Source organism: Stenella coeruleoalba, assembly GCF_951394435.1.
Source record: "Stenella coeruleoalba genome assembly, chromosome: 9".
Classification (NCBI taxonomy): Eukaryota; Metazoa; Chordata; class Mammalia; order Artiodactyla; family Delphinidae; genus Stenella; species Stenella coeruleoalba.
In genome coordinates, this window is record NC_137155.1 from 93,763,858 (window position 1) to 93,782,198 (window position 18,341).

Here is an 18,341-nt window from a genome sequence, read left to right on the forward strand (position 1 = left end):
TTCTGTTTATTTACAAAAATATATATGTATATGTATATAATATATATTAAACCCTCCCCCAGCTCCCACAATTATCTTTTTACTTCTACCCGCCGCCCCACCCCAGCCTTTTTAAAACAATAGGCTTCCTGGCTCCAGAGGCAGTTCCTCAGGGAAGGGTGGACAGCAGCGGCACCAAAGTCCTACAGGTCGAGGGTCCCTCCGTGCTCCCTGAGGACAGGGTGGGTGAGGGGAAGGCTCAGTCCTTGAACCCCTGAATACTGCAGAGAATGCGCTTCTGGTGTGCGGGCTGTGTGATCCCCATCTGCGCCAGGTCCCTGTGGGCAAGGAGGGGGAATCGGTGAGTCTTGGGCCTCAAGCCCCAGCAGGCGTCCCCCGCCCGGGCCCCCAGGGTCCTCACTCGGCCGTCAGATCGAGCACACACTGCATGGTGTCCAGCCCGGCGGAGTGGAAGTGCAGGATGTAGCGTTTCATTCGGATGGACTCCAGCCATTCAGCCACGCTCCGGTAGGGGATCCCATCTGAGCCACTCAAGCTGGGCAAGCGAAGGGTCACCCTGTGGGACATGGGCTGCCTCAGTCCCATGCAGGGGGATGCAGGGCTTCCCTGAAACCGGGGCTCTGCCTCTGCATCTGCAGGCAGCATTCAAGTTGGCTGTCTGAGCACAGAGATTATCTAGACTTTGTGGATTAGCCCGGCCATTGTCAGTGAACCCACTTCCTGGCCGGTTTCCTGGCAACAGCAACGGGCAGGCTGACAGTCCCGCTGCGCTGACAGACCTGGGGCAAGCGGCAGCCTCGCAGGTCCAAACGGAAGGTACCACCAGCCCACGTGCACTGCAGTGGCCAGCTTTGGGCAACCGATGGGGGCCAATAAAGACATGAAGTATCGACTATCCCAGCTGAGAGGAAGCAGGGAGACGAGGTGAGCAGAGGCCCTGGAAGGCCAGCGTGGTCTCGGCTTTTTTCAGGGTGGCCCCCCGAGTTCTGGGAGCAGCCCCCTGCTCGCCACCTCCAACCCTGGCTGTTATTCCTGCACTCTGACACCGACAATACAATGAGTGTTCCTGTCCTAAAGCCAGCCAGAGCCAGAAACCATTAGTAAAGTAAATCTGCTGGGGGAAAATATCCAGCATTCCAGAAAGATTAGCACATGCGGTCTCCAGTGGATAAGGGAGTTGTGCTCCAAAAGATAGTTCCAAAAGTTGGAACTCGGAGCACATTTTCTCCCAGAAACAAGGTTATATATGGTGGTTTGATACAGAGGCCAGCATGCCAGGGCTGCTTTACCCGATAAAGCATTTGAAGCCTTGCCCGTCTCTCCCATCTTACCCCCCCCCCCCCCCGCAAACAGTTGATTCTCCATATTCTGGCAATGTTTTTGGTAAAACACAATGATCATGTCCCTCCCATGGACAGTTTTAAAACATTGGTCAGTAGTTCTCTAGGCTCAGGATAAAGTCCAGACTTCTCTGCACCCTGCGCTATTTGCAATTGGCATGCCCTCAGTTCCCCAACCCTTGATGGCTACGGGATCTGGGCGCCTTCCCAGATCCCACAAGGTTGCCCTTTCTCAGTCACGACGCGCACCCCCCGTCTGCCTCCTGTTGGTTTCTCTGTCTTCCCCACCCCATTCTAAGTGGCCAAGCTCACTGGAGCGGGTATCAGGTTGGTAGCTCTTATATGTACTTTGCATCTTAGCGTGTTTGCTTCCCATCTTCCATCAAACCAGAGCTCTCGAGGGCGAGACACTGCATCTCCTCCATCAGAGCGCTGTCTTCCCAAAGGTGCAGATTTGGGGCTGCCTCCTATGCCTGACTCTGTTGGGAGCTCCACAGGCCCAGCGCTCGGTGGATGTGGCCAAATGTCCATTTCCGTTCTCCTAGATCTGCCCTCCCCGGGGTGGTTACCTGGGATCGAAGTTGGCAATGGTTCGCAGGGAGTGGGGGTTGGCATGCAGATGCTCCAGCTGTGCCTTCAGCTGGTGGAAGGGGGGCCGATGGGCACAGTCATAGGCCCAGCAGTCCTTCATGAGTTCATAGAGGCGGGCAGGGCAGTCCACGGGCGGGGGCAGCCGGTACCCATCCTCAATGCTCTTCATTACCTGCAGCGAGGAAGAGGGTAAGAAGCTAACCCGGCAGGCCACGAGGAAGCTCTGTTCACACGAGATCATCGTAGTGGAGCCTCTAGACCCCCTGACCAGGATGGCCATAGTCAAGACAACAGGGCATGAGGTGAAGGGGACGAGAGTGGATAGGAATGCAGACAGACTGTGGGTCAGAAAGAAGAAATGAGGCCATTGGCAGGAAAGGGCCGTGGAGGATTTGGGCAGGGAAACACCTGGGCTCACCTCCTGATTGCTCATCTCCCCGTAGGGCTTGTCCCCAAAGCTGAGCACCTCCCACATCACGATTCCAAAGCTCCACACGTCGCTGGCTGCGGTGAAGATCCGGTGGGCAATGGCTTCGGGGGCGGTCCAACGGATGGGGATCTTCCCTCCCTAATAGGGCACGTGGGGCAGAAGGCTGATGTGTTTCAGGGCACAGAAGGGCATGGGAAGTTATTGTGTCCACGTGAGCATGCATCATGTACTGTGCACACACTGACCGTATGTACGGCGTGTGTGTGTGTGTGTGTGTGTGTGTGTGTGTGTGTGTGTGTGTGTGTGTATGTGATTAGTACAAGGCTCTAACCTGGGTTTCATAGGTGCCGTCAAAGTTGTCCAGGAGGCGGGTCAGGCCAAAGTCAGACACCTTGCAGCACAGGTTCTGACTCACCAAGATGTTCCTGGCGGCCAGGTCCCGGTGGACATAACTGTGGTCACTGAGGTAGTTCATGCCAGATGCTATGCCCTGCAGCATGGCCACCAGCTGCCCAGGGACCAGCTGGTCCTCCCGTTCCTGCAGCAGGGAGTGGGCAAGTGAGGGGATGGGCTGGGTCTCCTCTTCCTGGACCCAGAGCCAATGCCCAGGGCTCCGTGGCTCATCCCCCTTCCAAGCTGGTCCTCCGCCCTCCTTACCCTCAGGAAGGCATCCAGGGCTCCGTTCTGCATAAACTCCGTGATGATCATGATGGGCTTTCCTGAGACACAAAGCACACATCACATGGCAGCCTCCACCCCGTCTCCACCCAGAACCACACTTCCTGCCTCTGACAGCACGTCTCCCTCCACTTCCGGTGGCCTCACCCCTCCTCTACCACTCCCTCCCCGCACGCTCTTGGACACCACCCCTCGTCGTACTCTTTGTGACAACGCCTTCCAGGTGCAGAATGTGCGGGTGGTTGAACTGGCCCATGATAGTTGCCTCTCGAAGGAAGTTCCACCACTGGCCATCGGGAGATGTGTCTTTCAAGGTCTTAATGGCCACAGTCTTGGAACCCTGGCTGGGGGTTCTCAGGGACCCTCGATATACCTCCCCAAACTCTCCTGGGTGGAAAGAAAACAGGGTCATGGCCAGATGCATGGTCAGGCTCCCCAGGGGGAGAGGCAGCGATATCTCCAGTCCTCCAGTTCCCTTTTCTTCTCTGGACCAGAGGATCAGAAACATGGTGTACCTTCCTCCCTGAGACAAGGGCTTGGCTGTACTTCCCAGGGCCAGGGGCCGGGAGTCTGGAACAGGAGTGCAGCTTTGCAAACTGTTCGGCACTGTCTCCCCAGCTAGCAGAGCCCTGATACTCAGGAGGTGCTGGGTGAGTGGGGGTCATGCAGTGGGGCTAGGTTCTGTTCGCGAAGGGCAGGCTGGTCAGGGCCAGTACACAAGTGGCCGGGGAGGCTGACCACTGCCGCCTCTCTTCCGCAAGCTCCTCCGGTCACTTGGCCACACAATCGGCAAAGACACTGCTGAGCTTTGTTCTCTGTTCAGATCCATTTTCCCTGGTGACCCAAGGGATCGGGGCAGCCCAAGGACACTGGGCCCCTGGTGGGGTGGAATGTGGGGCTAGGGAGGCTCTGAGTCCCTCCCATGTTTGGGAACCATCTGAGAACAGCCTGAGCCTGGGCACAGCGACCCCCTCTCCTGACAAAGATGATGTGTTTAACGCTCTTTATCAGAAATTCCATAACCACAAAAGCAGATGGTGCAGGAGGCGGGAGCTGCTCCAGGACACCTGATAAGGGGGTTAAAACATGAACACAGTGGTTGCAGGACACGGGGTAGAGCAGGGAGGAAACTCATCTGGGAGCTCTTGGGCCAGAGGAGAGGCCGGCTGGGCTCCACTGGGAAGGGCCGGAAGGAAGGGGCCTGCTGGCCGCTCTGCGCTGCCACACAGGCAGAGGGGACCACAGGGCTCACCTTCCCCTATGACGGTGTCCACAACCAGCCAGGCCGGGTTGAGCTCCTGGGTGAAGTCCAGGGCTCCCTGGGCAGGGTCCTCATATGCCTGGAGGTCCACGTAAGGCTTCAGCCACAGCTTGTCCTCTGCGGGGAGAACAGAGAGGGCTCAGCCCAACTCCAGGGCTCAGGAGTACTGGGGGGAGGGGGAGGGAGGGGCCGGCAGACCCCGGTGCTCATTCTTCTGTTCCCCGAGGAGTCCTGTCCTGGCTGAAGTGAAAGACAGTCTCTATCCTCAGCAACGACGTCTGCATAGCGCAGTCATTCCTCCTGCCGTCTACATGCAAAGCTCGTGTGTCCTCACCATCCAGGGCCCAGAGCTGGGGCCCGGAACCCAGACCCGAAAGTGTTCACGGCCTCAAGTTACCCAATCGTCCCATGGCTCATTGACCCTAATTCCTCGCCTCCCTCCCCCCCGCTGCTCACCATACTCCTCCGGTCACTCCCTCCGGTCACTCACAGCTCGGTCACTCACAGCTCGTTCACATTCCAGACAAGCCTCGCTCCCGCTCTGTTACTTGGACGGCCCCTAGACTCCCCCTTTTGTGGGGCACCTAAGAGGTGACCAGCAGGAAGCCCACATGCCTGGGAGGGCTTCAGGGAGCCTGCGGGCAGTCACCCTCCCAGCCAGCCTCAGCCCACAGACCCAGCCAGGGAGGATGAGGAAGGCTTGCCCGGAGCCCGGGTGCCGGTGCAGTGGCACCAACAGCTAACGGGCGATTGCACAGAGCCTCCGGGGGACTGTCAGTACGAAGTTAATTAACCAAAGTTAATTAAGTAGCAAAACACAAGAGCCCTGGGGACGAGAGAGCCCACCTGTGCCCCCAGAGTTGTCCTAGCAAATGTGGGTCCCTTGGTCCCGTCCCAGTGGTGCCTCCCAACACACACACGTGTGCACACACAGGTGCTCCTGACTCACCTCTGTCCCCATCAGCGACACAATCACGCTGCCTCTGCCGCCTCTGGTGCCGTCGCCGCTGAGCTTTCCTGTGAGGGTTGGGGACCAGGTTTTTCAGGGGCCCAGGACCACCTCCGGGGCCCAGACGTGCTGCAGCTGAGATTTCCCCAGAAACGGCAGGGGGTGGGGAGCGGGTGGTGCGGGGACACTTTGGTACTAGGGGTGGGAGGGCTGCTGGGCAGCATTCAGCAGCTTCTGCCAGGGCAAAGGGACCCAGGGTGGTGGAAGCAGGGGGTGGGGTGGGGGGGCAGGAACAGCACCTGGAACGGAAGACAAGCATTCCGAGAAGCAGAGCTACACCCAGCAGCAGCCCAAAGATGATGGCCACGATCTCTCCTCCAGTCACGACCCTGGAAACTATAGGCACGTGGGGTGAAGAAGTCTGGAGGTGCTCAGAGCCCCCAGGGATGATGGAGGCTGGCAGGGCACACGGGGTGTGTGTGTGTGTGTGTGTGTGTGTGTGTGTGTGTGTGTGTGTGGCGGTCTCTCGGTGGCTTTGGGTGTGCATTCCCCAACCAGGGAGATGGGTGTGAGCGTGGGTGAGAGAGCCCGCGGAAAGGGCCCCACCCAGGGAGCACCAGCCTGCTCGGTCTGCCAATGGACACTAACCTGAGGGGTTAGGAGATGGGACAGGATGCTGGCTGGCGGTATAGGCATCAGAATGTGCGTCTGAGGAGGAGGTGTGGTGTGACTGCACGGGGCCATCCGCCCAGGCAGCGTCTACGTGTGTGTGTGCCTGCGTGCGTGTGTGCGCGTGTGTGCGTGTGCGTGTGCGTGTGTGTGCGTGGACGAGGAAGGAAGATCACTGACTGGAACAGGGTCTGAGAAACCTCAGGGGGATGACAGTCGTATGTGTGTTTGGGACAGAACACGGAGTAACCCACCCACCTGGTGGGCTGGTCCGAAACTCATGGTCAGGGGAGAAGGGGCCAGGGCCCAGAGGGGTCATCATCCGGACTCTGACGGTGTACGTGGTGTCTGGCTGCAGTTCAGTCAGCAAGACCCGGGGCTCTAGAACCATCTGGTACCGTTCTTCATCCTGTGGATGGGGACTCGTGTTACCTGGGCCGCGCCAAACCAGACCTGGTGGAGGAGAAGGGCAGCCCTGGGAACACGTGGGAGGGGTGGGCTGCGGAGTGATCGGGGTGGGCTGCGGAGTGATCGGGGTGGGCTGCGGAGTGATCGGGGTGGGCTGCGGAGTGATCGGGCTAGGGCTCCTCAGAGGGCTCTGTCCTGAGAAAGCCACACGGTTCACTGCGGGCAGCTCTCTCCCATCCGGCGCCCCAGGAGAGGAACGCTGGAGGTGCTCCGCCGTGAGCTCACCTGGTTCAGCACGTGCAGCTCGTAGCTGAGGTTCCCCCCGGGGCTGCGAGGCCGGGACGCCGCCCAGGTCAGCTCCAGCTGCCGTGGCGCCTTCTTCACCAGCCTCAGGGACAAGCCTGACAGGGTCACTACGAGTCCAGAGGGAGGAAATCACTTAAGAAGCCTCTCCTTGCTTCCTGCTGGTCAGTGTGTCCCTGGGGTCCTATGCCCTCCGGCCTCCTCCAGGCCCTGCTGGCCCCCCAGACCCCTCACCTGCACGCCCCATGCTGATGCTGAGTGAGGCGCTGGCGGGCTTGGAGGTACCCAGCTCCGACACTCCGTTCTGGGCTTCAACGTTAAAGGTGTAGTTGGCGTCGGGCTCGAGGCCATCCACGCACACGGCGGCCGTGGTGAGCCCGCTGGGCCCCGGGGAGAAGCGCACGCTTTCCCCGCAGGGCTGGCAGGGCTCCCCGTCCGGCGCTGCTTCCCGACACTGAGAACACCCCACATCGTATCTGACATCCTCGCGTCCCCCCAGGTCTACTGGGGGCTCCCAGCGCAGGGAGAGCTGAGTCCCCGAAATAGAGAAGCTCAGGTTTCGGGGGACTGAGGGGGGGCCTGTGGGAGAAGACAGGCCATCAGTAGGAAGCAGCACGGCCCTCACCGGAGCTGCTGGCCCCTAGCCTTCTCCCAACCCCGATTCTCCAAGTCCTCCGCGGCCTTTGCCCGGAGATTCGATTCCTAGTGGGGAAAAGGTAGCTTAACCGCATCTCTGCGTTCCTCCAGGGAGAGCAGTGGTGCGTGTTTGGGGCCTTTAAGTGGCCGGCACCTTGGATGGTCCCCGATATCTGATAGGCTCTGGAAAGTTCGGACCCCAACACAGGTTTAGCCAAGGTCCTGCACCTCGTCACGGGCGGCCAGGTCCCGGCCCCGGACTCACGCGTGCATGCTTTGGCGGGGCCCTCCCCAGGAACGCGGTAGTGCCCGCTCTCGCAGGTGCACACGGTGGCCCCTTCAGACTCGGATGTGCTGTGTTGGGGGCACTTGAGACAACTGGGTGTGTCCACGTCCGCCCTGTAGGAGCCTTTCGGGCAGGCTGGAGAGAGAATGACACAGAGCCAAGGTTGTCCAGTGTTTTACTGGGAGAATCACACCCCTCCCGCAAATCGCTTGTGCTGGGAACACCCCCGCGTGTGTCTCCCTAGGGCCTTGGGACACTCCGTTTAAAAATCACTGAGATGGGCTTCCCTGGTGGCACAGTGGTTGAGAGTCCGCCTGCCGATGCAGGGGACACGGGTTCGTGCCCCGGTCCGGGAAGATCCCACATGCCGCGGAGCGGCTGGGCCCGTGAGCCATGGCCGCTGCGCCTGCGCGTCCGGAGCCTGTGCTCCGCAACGGGAGAGGCCACAGCAGTGAGAGGCCCGCGTACCGCAAAAAAAAAAACAAAAAAACTGAGATGGAGCGTCGGCTTCCTTCCTTCCCTTGGCACCCGGTAGACCCTCCCCCGAGTGGTCCCTCCAAGTTCTTACCACCTCTTGAGTCTCCTTACCGAGGCAGCCCTCGACACCGCCGCTGCCGCCTTCCTCGTAGCCAGGCTCACAGTGGCACCGCCCCACTGGCACCAACCACTGGCCGTCGGGGCTGCAGTGCATGCGGGGTACACCCGAGGGTCCAGGGGTGACGTGGGCGTGGGGCAAGCAGGTCCCTGCCACTTCGGCCAACCCGCCTGGTCCAGGGAGAGTGTCGGGGAATTGGGCCAAGCCGTGCACAGTCTCAGGGCAGCGCTGGTAGAAGACCCGGACAGACACCAGGGCCACACAGGCACCCGGGTTGTGGAAAGCGAGGTAGAGGCCTCGGCGGGTCAGGTGGCCCAAGGAGCAGCGCTCCACGTTCAGTTTCGCAGCTCCAGACGCAAGGTCTCGGATGGTGAAGCTCTGGTCTGCAGCCACTGTGGTTACCTGGGAAGAAGGGTGGGGAAGAGGGAAAAATGGCAGAGTCGTGCTTCCTTCCCACGTAACAGAAACGACTGTTTGCTTAATACTTTGCAGTTTACACGGGCATAAACAGAGGGCCGATTACACGGGAGCTACCGAGCCAAGCATTTTTACGTGCATTACACTGTCGAGTCCGTGCAATAATCCTACAAGGTGGGATGCATCACCTTCCTCATTTGACAGATAAAGAAACTAAGGCTAAGAGAAGTTGAAGACCTCGAACAAGACGATACAGCTACTACATGGTGGGGCTGGGATTGGAGCCCAGCTGTGGGATGCTACAGCCCAGATAATTTCCGCTCTTCAAAGGTGTTCCCAACCTCAGTGCCAACGAGGTGATCAGTTATAAAGTGTGTCATCATTCATTTATGACTAATAACAAACTTCACAACAGCTGCTCTTTGGAAAAAAATGAGAATCCGTCCTATAATAATATGTTCCCTTCTCTTTTGCATTCCAGTATGTTTTCTTGAGTAGGAAAGAGAGGGAAGGGATTAAAAAGTAGCCTGCAGAGAACTGTCTTCCTACACAACTCTAGGGATACTTATGGGTGTGTGTCACACACGAATGTAGTGAGCATGGACGGGAAAAGTCCAAATACCTCTCCCCTGCCTCCACCATGCCCTGCTCTTATCTCAGTGGATGCTTGTAAAAGCCTCTGGAGTAGATGAGGCTGACAGTCATACTATTAATAATAAAATATTATTATCACTCCTTTAAGACAAGGAAAAACAGCCCAGAGAGGTTAAGTGACACGCCCCACGTCAGGACGCAGCTGAAAAGGTGCTCAAATCCAGACCTTCTGGTTTCTAGTCCCACATTCTTTCCACTATTCCACGCCTACGCTCTCTTCCTGTTTCTGCCACCTTCTCTTTTTCTGAGTGGAGTGGGGTCATGGAAGGGAGTGGGGCAAGGATCAATGTCAGGGCTGAAATGGCCCCGAGGGGTAGAAGCACCTTCTGGAACAGGGGCCGCCGGAGCTGAATGCCCACATCCTGGTCACTCTCCATGTACAGGAGGTTGAAGGTCTCTTTGCAGCCCAGAGGCTCAGCTTCCCCAGGGAAACTCTTGCAGTCCCGCACAGTGAACTGCAGCTCCACGTGGACACGCGAGGCTTCCTCCCCCCGGTAGATCCAATTGGAGCGAAGCCAGTGGTCAGTGTCTCTGCTTTCTTGCACTGGGCAGTCCTGGTACATGTACAGTGGTGTCCCGTTCAGTATCTGCTGCACCTCACTCCACTGTGAGAGGAAAACGAGCGTCAGCCTCCAAGCCATCATCACCTGTTCCCCAAATGCTCAATTTCTAGAATGGATGGCGAGGAAGCTGGTGTCAGAGATGCCCAGGTTCACGCTACTTGTCCTGCCCCAGGATAGTAGGTTAAATGTTTAGGGTCGGAGACTTCTTCGGATATAGCATGGGCAAGACAACACCCGCTTGACAACCCTGGCCAGCTCTGGACCCTTCAATGAGCCCCTCCAACTGCAAGAATATGAACACCATTTTTACCCTCAGCAGGGCTGTCAGGTACCCCAAAGGCAGATTTTTGTAGCAAAAGCTCATGCACAAAAACTTTCTGCCTATTTGTTCAGAGACGAGGAGACTGCGTTTAATATTAAGGCCTCTGACCTTTGGAGGGTGAGAACAAGCATAAAACTCTTCTGTAGGAGGGAATCTCACTCTCTACAAAATTCCTTCCAGTTACAGCCACTATCAAAAGCAACAACGGGGGCTTCCCTGGTGGCGCAGTGGTTGAGAGTCCGCCTGCCGTTGCAGGGGACGCGCGTTCGTGCCCCGGTCTGGGAGGATCCCACGTGCCGCGGAGCGGCTGGGCCCGTGAGCCATGGCCGCTGAGCCTGCATGTCCGGAGCCTGTGCTCCGCAACGGGAGAGGCCACAACAGTGAGAGGCCCACGTACCGCAAAAAATAAATAAATAAATAAAAATAAATAAAAAAATTTTAAAAATCAACAACGGAAAGAGTTGGTTGGACCCCTAGATACCATCCAGACCATCCTTAACTTCTTTTACATTTAATCTTAATAATAATAACGGTCAGCACTAACGTAGCGCTTACCATGGGCCAGTCACTATTCTAAGCACTTTCGATGAGGAAACTGAGTCACAGTGAGGTTAAAGGACACATTGCCCAAGGCACCAGCTATTAAGAGGAGGAGCTGGGAGGTGCACCCAGACACTCTAAGTTCCAGAGTTTATGCTCTTTATCATTATGCCTCTATGTGCTTATTACAAAAAGTCAAAGAACAAAAACTTACATATAACAAGAAGTGAAAGTCCTCCCATCCATCCACCCATTCTTAACAACTTGGAGTAAAACTTTCCAGATCATTTTCAGTGCCTCTAGAGAAACATTTGAATTTTTTTTCGTGTGCGTGTGTTTTTAACATAATTTTAAAAAATATACGTGTTCTTCTATAACTTTTTTTTTTTTTTAACGAATAAAAAGTCTTTGAAAGATGTCCACAAGAGTATATGGCTCTACCTAATTTTTTTAGCAATCCATAAACTAGTATCCCACTGTACGGATGTACCATAATTTATTTAATCATTCATCTATTGTTGGACATTTAAGTAACTTCTAGTGATTGTTTACTTTTTAAGTAAACATGTAGATTCCTGTACGATTTCTATAGACCTGCTGTATCAAAGGGTAAATATAGTACAAATTTTATCAGAAGATACTGCCAGACTGTCCTCCACAAAGGCTTTATCAATTTACACTTTCACAATGCAGGAGGGCGCATTTTCTCAAAACCTCATCAACAGGGGATATTAATGAGCTTTTTACTTTTGGCAATCTTATGGACAGAACAGCTTCTGGCCATTTTAATGTACCTTTCTTTGAGGAGGAGGTTGTGCGTTTCTCTTTTGTTCATTATCTATTTGTATTTTTATGCAGTTATGTATTTATAACTTTGCCTGATATTCTACTGCTATCTTCTGAGTGTTCATTTGGATCTTTTTTTTTTTTTACATTATAGACATTAATCATTTGCTCGAAATGCATATTTCATATATTTTCTCCGTCATGCCATTTAATTTTGCTAATGATGTCTGTGATGTTGACATACTTTAAAAATTTTTACATAATACCATTTATCTTCTTTCCTTTTTGTGTTGTGTATTTTGCTTGGGAAGCTCTCCCATCCCAAACTTATAAAGATCTTCTATATTTCTCCTAACATTCTTTTAGGTTTGGTTTTTAGGTTTAGACTTTAATCTTCCTAGAATTAATTTTGTTGTCTGTAGAGTGTGAAGATATAACTTGACCTTCTTCCTTTTTTAAAAAAAAAATTATGGACACCAAATTGTCAGTTTATTGACTACTCTATACTTTCCACATTGATTTGCAATTCCAGTGTTATCACATACTAAAATCTCTAATATGCGGGTTTGTTTGGGGACTTTCTATTCTGTTCCATTGACCTGAATATTCTCGTGCAATGCCAAATGTTTTAATTATAATTGATGTACTGTATGGTACATTCTGATATCTGGTAGGACAAGTTTCCTATTTCATTCTTCTTCTTTTTTCAAAAGAATTCTCAGACATTCTTAAGTATATTCTCTGCCAGATGAACTTAAGAAGCTCTCAAATTCTATAAAATATTCCATTGATATTTTGGTTGCAACCGCCCTTATTTTATAAAGAAGAGACTGAGGCCCATAGAAAGTTCACTTTCCCAAGGGTTTTCATTGCTACTCGCAGCTTTGGGAAAAGGCGAGAAAAAGCACCCTTAACTAAAGTCTGGGGTGGCATGGGGGCAGGGGCAGAAGTATATGTTGCTGTGAGGCACGTATTTTTGTACTACGCTAGGGAGTTCAAAGATCAGACAAGGGGTGTCCAGGCTGCAGTGATAGAAGGCACCTAGAGCCTCTTCTTAGGAAGAAGCTGGGACGGGGAAGCCGGAGTGGAAGGCTTGGGGTGAAGGTCAGGTGGAAAGGTGGTGGGGGTTTCATGCGCAGCTCATTAGCTAGACCACCAGGGCTGCAGCTGGACCAGGGGCAGCAGATGTTCCCAGCTATGACTCGCCTCCCCCAGTTCCAGCAGTGACAGATGGGGGAGAAGCAGCTGCCCAGGATCAGCAACAAGGATCCTTTCACTTACAGCTCTGGTTGCTACATAGATACCTTCTGGGGAGCGTGAATCTGAATGTGTGCGTGTGTGTTTTGAAAAGATGGGGAGGGGGAGGGGGGGACAAGGCAGACAGTGGGAATGTGACTGCTGCTGTCTCCTCGCCTTCCTAGTACAAAGCTGCTGAGCCTGAGCTGCAAAAGGGGCCTTGCTTCCACTGCAGCCCAATTAGGGAAGAGCTATGTGGGTGGGGTGGCAGGGGAGGCCTGTGGGAGCCAGCAGACGGACCTGCAGCCCTCACTGTGGAGTGATCAGCTGCTTTATGAGACGAGGTGCCTGTCAGAGCTGGCCTAATCCAGGATGTTCTGAGCAGCCCCTCCTGTGGGATACATTATGGTTTAGTCTATTCATTCTAATGACAGGCCACTCCGTGGGAGAGCCGAGAGTGGAGCCAGGGCCCTGGGACTCCGAGGGAAAGAAAGCAAGTAACCCCAACCCCAGAAATACAGGCTGGATTCCTCCTGGAGTAGGAAAGAGAAAAGGGAACCCCCAGAGGACAGGGTCTAGGACCAGAGGGAAGAGGCCTGAGGCCAGAGTCCTGGAGGCTGCAGCACCTGCGGAGGCTCCGGTGTTTCCAGGGCCAGCTCTGCTGAGTGACAGAAAGGTGCTCTATGGGACTCACAAGATCCTACCTCTGCTCACTGGGTCTTCGGAATATCCAAGGAGGGAAGGGGCTTGAAACGCATGGTGTGCCTGGGCTGGGGAAGGCAGGGGAGGTGTCAAGGGCTGAGGGACCTCTAATGGGGCAGCTTTTAACTCTGGGAGAGTCAAAGACCCTTTGAAGAATTTGTTGAAAACTCTGGCTCTCTTTTCCAGAAAAAAACAAAAAAGTCCACATACAGCCACACAACTTCGAATACTCTTTTATGGGGCTCCCAGACGCCCTGAAACCTGTCTATGCAACTCCACTGGGATGGACGGACCCCAGATTGAGGACACTCTTCTATGCTTGGGTCTCAGCTCTCAACCATCCCAGGGATGGTCCATTCTCTTCCCAGGAGGTGTCACTCTCATCTTCCCCCAGGTCCTCACAAGTATTCAGCCCTCCCTCGCTGGGACAGGGAGAGGAGGAGCCAGGCTTTGAATCGGTCCCCAGGGGGTGAAGCCTGACACCCCCCCCCCCAAGGCTCCACACATTCAGGAGGCTCTGATTCACCTCCCCTCCCCTCCCCCTCCCAGAGGAGACACTTCCAGTTTTTCCTGCTCTTTTCTACGTTCCTCCACCCACCTCACCGCCCCATTTCACACTGGCCTTCAGCCTTGAGCCACCCTAGGTCCTTCCCTCCCCTGACACTTACCCCATCCTCTGGGGGATCCAGCAGCCAGCCCAGCTCTCCCTGTGCCTTGCTAGTATCCATCAGCGTGACTGAAGGTGGAGAGAAAGGGAGCCTGTCATCTCTGGGGGAGAAGGCCCCCCGCACACGTGCAACCCACATTCCTCTTCCTGGGGCCCCCCAGCCCCAAGCCTTCAGCATCCCGTTAACAGCTGTGAGTTCCTGAGATTTAGGGGAGGAAACCGGCCCAGGAAGGAGGAGTGAAGGGCTACGATGATTAGTCTGTCTTTCTCCCGAGTGTGAAGGGAGGAAAGCAGAGTGGGGCAAGGGTTGGAGCGCTGGACCTTTGACCAAAGTCAACGCAGGAAGCGTTAGGAAGAGCAGCCCCAGAGAGGACGGGCAGCCTCTCACTCGGCGAGGCTGGTGCAGCCTGGGGGACCCATCAGCCGCAGAACTGGAAGGGCGGATGGGCGAGAGAGGAGCTCAGCCTCTGGGGGTCATGAGTGGGCTGGGTGTGGACAGGGGACTTGGGAGGGGGGTCCTGGGTGCAGGGGCTCCCTCCCCCTGGCAAAGGGCCTGCCTTGCCCCTGATTGGGGGTGTGGACCGGGGGTAGAGACACAGCGGAGAGTCCAGGAAGCGGGGGTAGTAGGGTCAGAGAGCATGCAAGTGTCCACATGGAAGGCTTGACCCCTGCCTTCCGGAGCCCCTGCCTCCCGAGTCCTAACCCATCCCCCAGCGGCAGGTCCCTCTGTCCCCCAGCCTAGGTTGGCATAAAGCGACTTCCATTTCTGACTTCAGAGGGTTCAGATCTCTGGGTTGGGCGCCTGAGGCCGGGGCTGCCTGGGAATGAGGGGTCCTCACCATTGCTGGGGTAGGAGGTCTGGACGCTGCTTCCGCCAGAAACTCACTCCCCACCCCCAGGAGAAAACTGCTGGCCAGCAGGGGCGGGGGTGACTGACCCGGGAAAGCAGCTGTTTGGGGTTAAAGACCAAAGACTGGCCTGGCCAGTCGATCGCCTGGCAGCCGGGCAAAACAAGAGCGCTGGAGAGGGGCTCTTGGAGAGGGCCTCCTCAGGAATGCCGACTCCAGGAGGAGGGGGAGGGGCGGGGCGGGGGTCGGTACCTTCCATGGCGCGCGCCCCCGGGGGCGGCGGGGCGCAGAGAAGCAGCAGCAGCCCGAGCCCCAGGGGCCAGCGCCGCTCCATGGCACGGGGTCGGGATCTGGGACCGAGGCCCGGACGGCTGGGCCTGGGTGCGAGGACTGGGCGAGCGGGGCCGGCCGGACAGGGGCGGGGGGCGGGGCCAGAGCCCGGGGCGGAGTCCAGGCCTCACCTGGATCACCTTCTTAAAGGGACAGTAGGGCAGGAAGGAAACCTGTAAAACAGGTAATAAACTTCAAAAAGTGGAGGCGTCTTGACCGGAATGAGACTGCGGGCGCCGCCTAGTGGGTGGGATCGGGAACTGACTCACCCAGTGCTAATTCTAACCCTAAACCCAACCCTGTCTCGATCCAGCCTTTCGCCTAATTCCACCTCGAATTTGTATTCCTCCCTCTCCCTTTCTTCAGGGCCCAGCACTGTAATAGACTCAGGGGAAGGCCGGGTAAGAGACACATCTTGATGTTCCCGTCGGGGAGGCTTGGATGACCATAATGCAAAGCGAGGTTGGTTGGCAGAGGAAGCAGGCCCAGCCGGGCGCACACTGAGTCTCCAGGGAGTAGACTGTGTGAGCCGGGTTTCGGTGGTAGAGATTGGGCAACACGCGAGCAAGGGCCTGAAGCCAGGGAGCCTCAAGGGGCCTCCGGGAGTGAAGGGACCAGTTTGACTGCTGGGGCTCAGGATTGTCTTGGGAACCAGGCAGAAAGACAGGTGTGGGCCGGGTCAGGGAAGGTCTCGGTAAACATGTTAAGGAGTTTGAACGTTACCATGCCCTTTACGAAGCAACATGAGAAACGGGTGAGGGCTTCCGAGCGCGAGTGGTAGAGAAGCTAGTGGTGTAGACCCCACGGCCCTCCCACCTGTTGGAGACTGGCTTCCAGTATATTCGATACATGTTTCTTCAGTTTCTACCCTGCGTGCAGCAAGCTTTGAAAGCTTCAGAGAAGAGTACGACAGTCTTGGCCCTAAACAAATTGTTGTCTGAGGAGTGTCGGGGGCCAGGGCGTAAGGCAAGCACACAGATGGCTAAAATGACAGGTAGGAGAGGACTCCAGCAGAGGTGCAAATCAGGGGTGACAGTGGCTCCAAGGGGAGTGGTCGTCCACTGAGGAACGGCGGCCAGCTCCACTCCTGGGGCCTCTCCTTCCTACAGCCCTCTCTGGCTCCATCTCATTTGGGTGAATTATTCATAGTTTTTCTCTCATTTAAATTGTTGCATGTTTTGGTCACCCTGGAGGAAGGGAGGTGATGCGTTTTAGGTGCTTATTTTATTTTCAAAAATTAATCCTTCTCGTGTTTCTTTTTTTATATACAGATAAGTATAAGAAGAAAATGTCTCATAGTTTCCCGGCCCAGACTAGCCTCACTGGCATAAATAAATAAATGTAATCCAAGTACATTAGTTGGAAAATTCACATTGAACAGCAAAGAAACAAAATGGAAAGTAGAATCCTCCCTCCTCCCACCCTCCAATTCCTGTCCCCAAAGTTACACACCATCAATCGTCTATCGTGATTCACCCAGGATGTTTTCCCCTATGGACACACCATCATATATGTCTCGCTCTAACCCCCTCTCCCCCCGCCCAACACACACGCATGTTTTTAGAATGTATATACAGAGGGGCGGTAGGATACACAGGCTCTGCCCCATGGGCCTCTTTCTAAAGTAAAGGACTTCGGGAAGGAGGGGGAGGCTCCTGCAGGCTCACTCGGGGCAGAGCTTTGTGATTTCAGCAGGGAGGAATGGGCTAAGGGTGCCCAGCCAACAGAGGGGGGAAATGGAGCAAGCTCTGGACAATCGTCCTAGGAAATAAGCCAGACTGTGGTGAGGTAATGCATGGGCTCGGTGCTGTGCTTCGTTACAGTAACAAGGCCCTTGGGACTCAAGGGGGTAGGGCGGGGGCAGCCCCATGCAGGGAGAGGTGGAGCCCAGAGGAGCCTGGCTCTTGTTTTCCGTCTGTCTCTTTGTGCCGGGTCTGGAAGTGTTGCAGAAGGGGAAGGAAAGGGCCACCTGTATTCAGGATGAGCCCAACTGGACAATTCCTCATTCCCTTTGTTGTAGGAGGGGGCACGCCTTCAATTTTGGCCTCTCTCCTTAACGAAGAGTGCAGCTTTGTAGAGTTATTTCCGCTCTCTGAACCTTAGTTTTCTTGGACCTAGGTGATCTCCGAGGCCATTTCCAGGAAAGATGTTGGGATACGGAGTTAGAAGACGTAGGCCAGCCCTTTTAGCATGTGTGTGTCTCTGTTTCCCTAGCTACAAAATGGGGTTAATCATCACGCCCACCTCATAGGGAGAGTGTGACGGTCAAAAGAGGAGAAAGTGCTTTGCTAACTGTAAGGTACTGAACAAACAGCAAACATTAATGTGCTGGAAGAATGATAGAGGCCAGGACTTTCCTGACCTTCTCCTACAGGCTTCCCCAGTTACTCCCAGAGTGGAACAACCACGAGGACTAAGATATCAATTTTTTTTTTTCTTTTAAAAGCAACTTTAGAGACTTCCCTGGCGGCACAGTGGTTAAATATCTGCCTGCCAATGCGAGGGACACGGGTTTGATCCCTGGTCCGGGAAGATCCCACATGCCACAGAGCAACAAAGCCCATGCGCCACAACTACTGAAGCCTGCGTGCCACAACTATTGAGCCCACATGCCACAACTACTGAAGCCCGCGTGCCTAGAGCCCGCGTGCATCAACGAAGACCCAACACAGCCATAAATAAATAAATAAATGTATTTTAAAAAAAGGCAACTTTATTGTGGGATAATTTGCATAAATCGCACCCATCCCAGGTGTACAGTTCAGTGGGTTCTGACAAATGCGTACACCCTGGTAACCACTGGCTCAGTGAAGTAACAGAACACTGTCACCACCCAAAAACGTTCGTGCCCTTTGCTGTCAATCCCACCTCTGGCCCCAGGCTTTCTGTTTTGCCTGGTTCAGAACTTCATGCAGTCTCCTGAGTCTGGCTTTCCCCCTTCAGCGTGACGCCCCCAAGTCCATCTATGTTGTGGGCGACTGCGGTTTGCTTCTCCTGTAGGGATGCCCTTGGATGTCAGTTGACAATACAAAATGCAAATCAAAGGGTTTTCCCCAGCTCTATTCTCCCAGGAGCCATAGATCTTTTAGCTGATAGGCCTTCCCAGAGGGACAGCTGTCTCCCCTCTCAG

General features: G+C 54.9%; 1 protein-coding gene across 1 annotated transcript; it reads right to left on the reverse strand.

Annotated features, from left to right (window-relative positions):
- Positions 1-63: 63 nt before the first annotated feature.
- On the reverse strand, positions 64-15,228 carry EPHA1 (EPH receptor A1). Its single transcript, XM_079932172.1, has 18 exons — positions 15,134-15,228; positions 14,035-14,102; positions 9,541-9,822; positions 8,140-8,548; positions 7,531-7,686; positions 6,864-7,208; positions 6,612-6,739; positions 6,177-6,327; positions 5,549-5,705; positions 5,250-5,317; positions 4,292-4,417; positions 3,241-3,426; positions 3,019-3,080; positions 2,693-2,899; positions 2,350-2,499; positions 1,910-2,103; positions 401-556; positions 64-317 (listed from the first exon to the last, which is right to left on the reverse strand). Exons 1-18 carry the CDS (start codon positions 15,213-15,215, stop codon positions 239-241), a joined length of 3,006 nt encoding a protein of 1,001 aa, XP_079788298.1. The 5' UTR covers positions 15,216-15,228; the 3' UTR covers positions 64-238.
- Between the last annotated feature and the right edge of the window lie 3,113 nt (positions 15,229-18,341).

Coding starts and splice junctions, on each gene's coding strand:
- EPHA1 (XM_079932172.1), bottom strand. CDS start 15,215: ATGGAGCGGCGCTGGCCCCTGGGGCTCGGGCTGCTGCTGCTTCTCTGC. Junction 8,549..9,540: donor GGCGGCCCCTGTTCCAGAAG/GTGCTTCTACCC, acceptor CCTTCTTCCCAG/GTAACCACAGTGGCTGCAGA. Junction 318..400: donor GTGCTCGATCTGACGGCCGA/GTGAGGACCCTG, acceptor CCTTGCCCACAG/GGACCTGGCGCAGATGGGGA.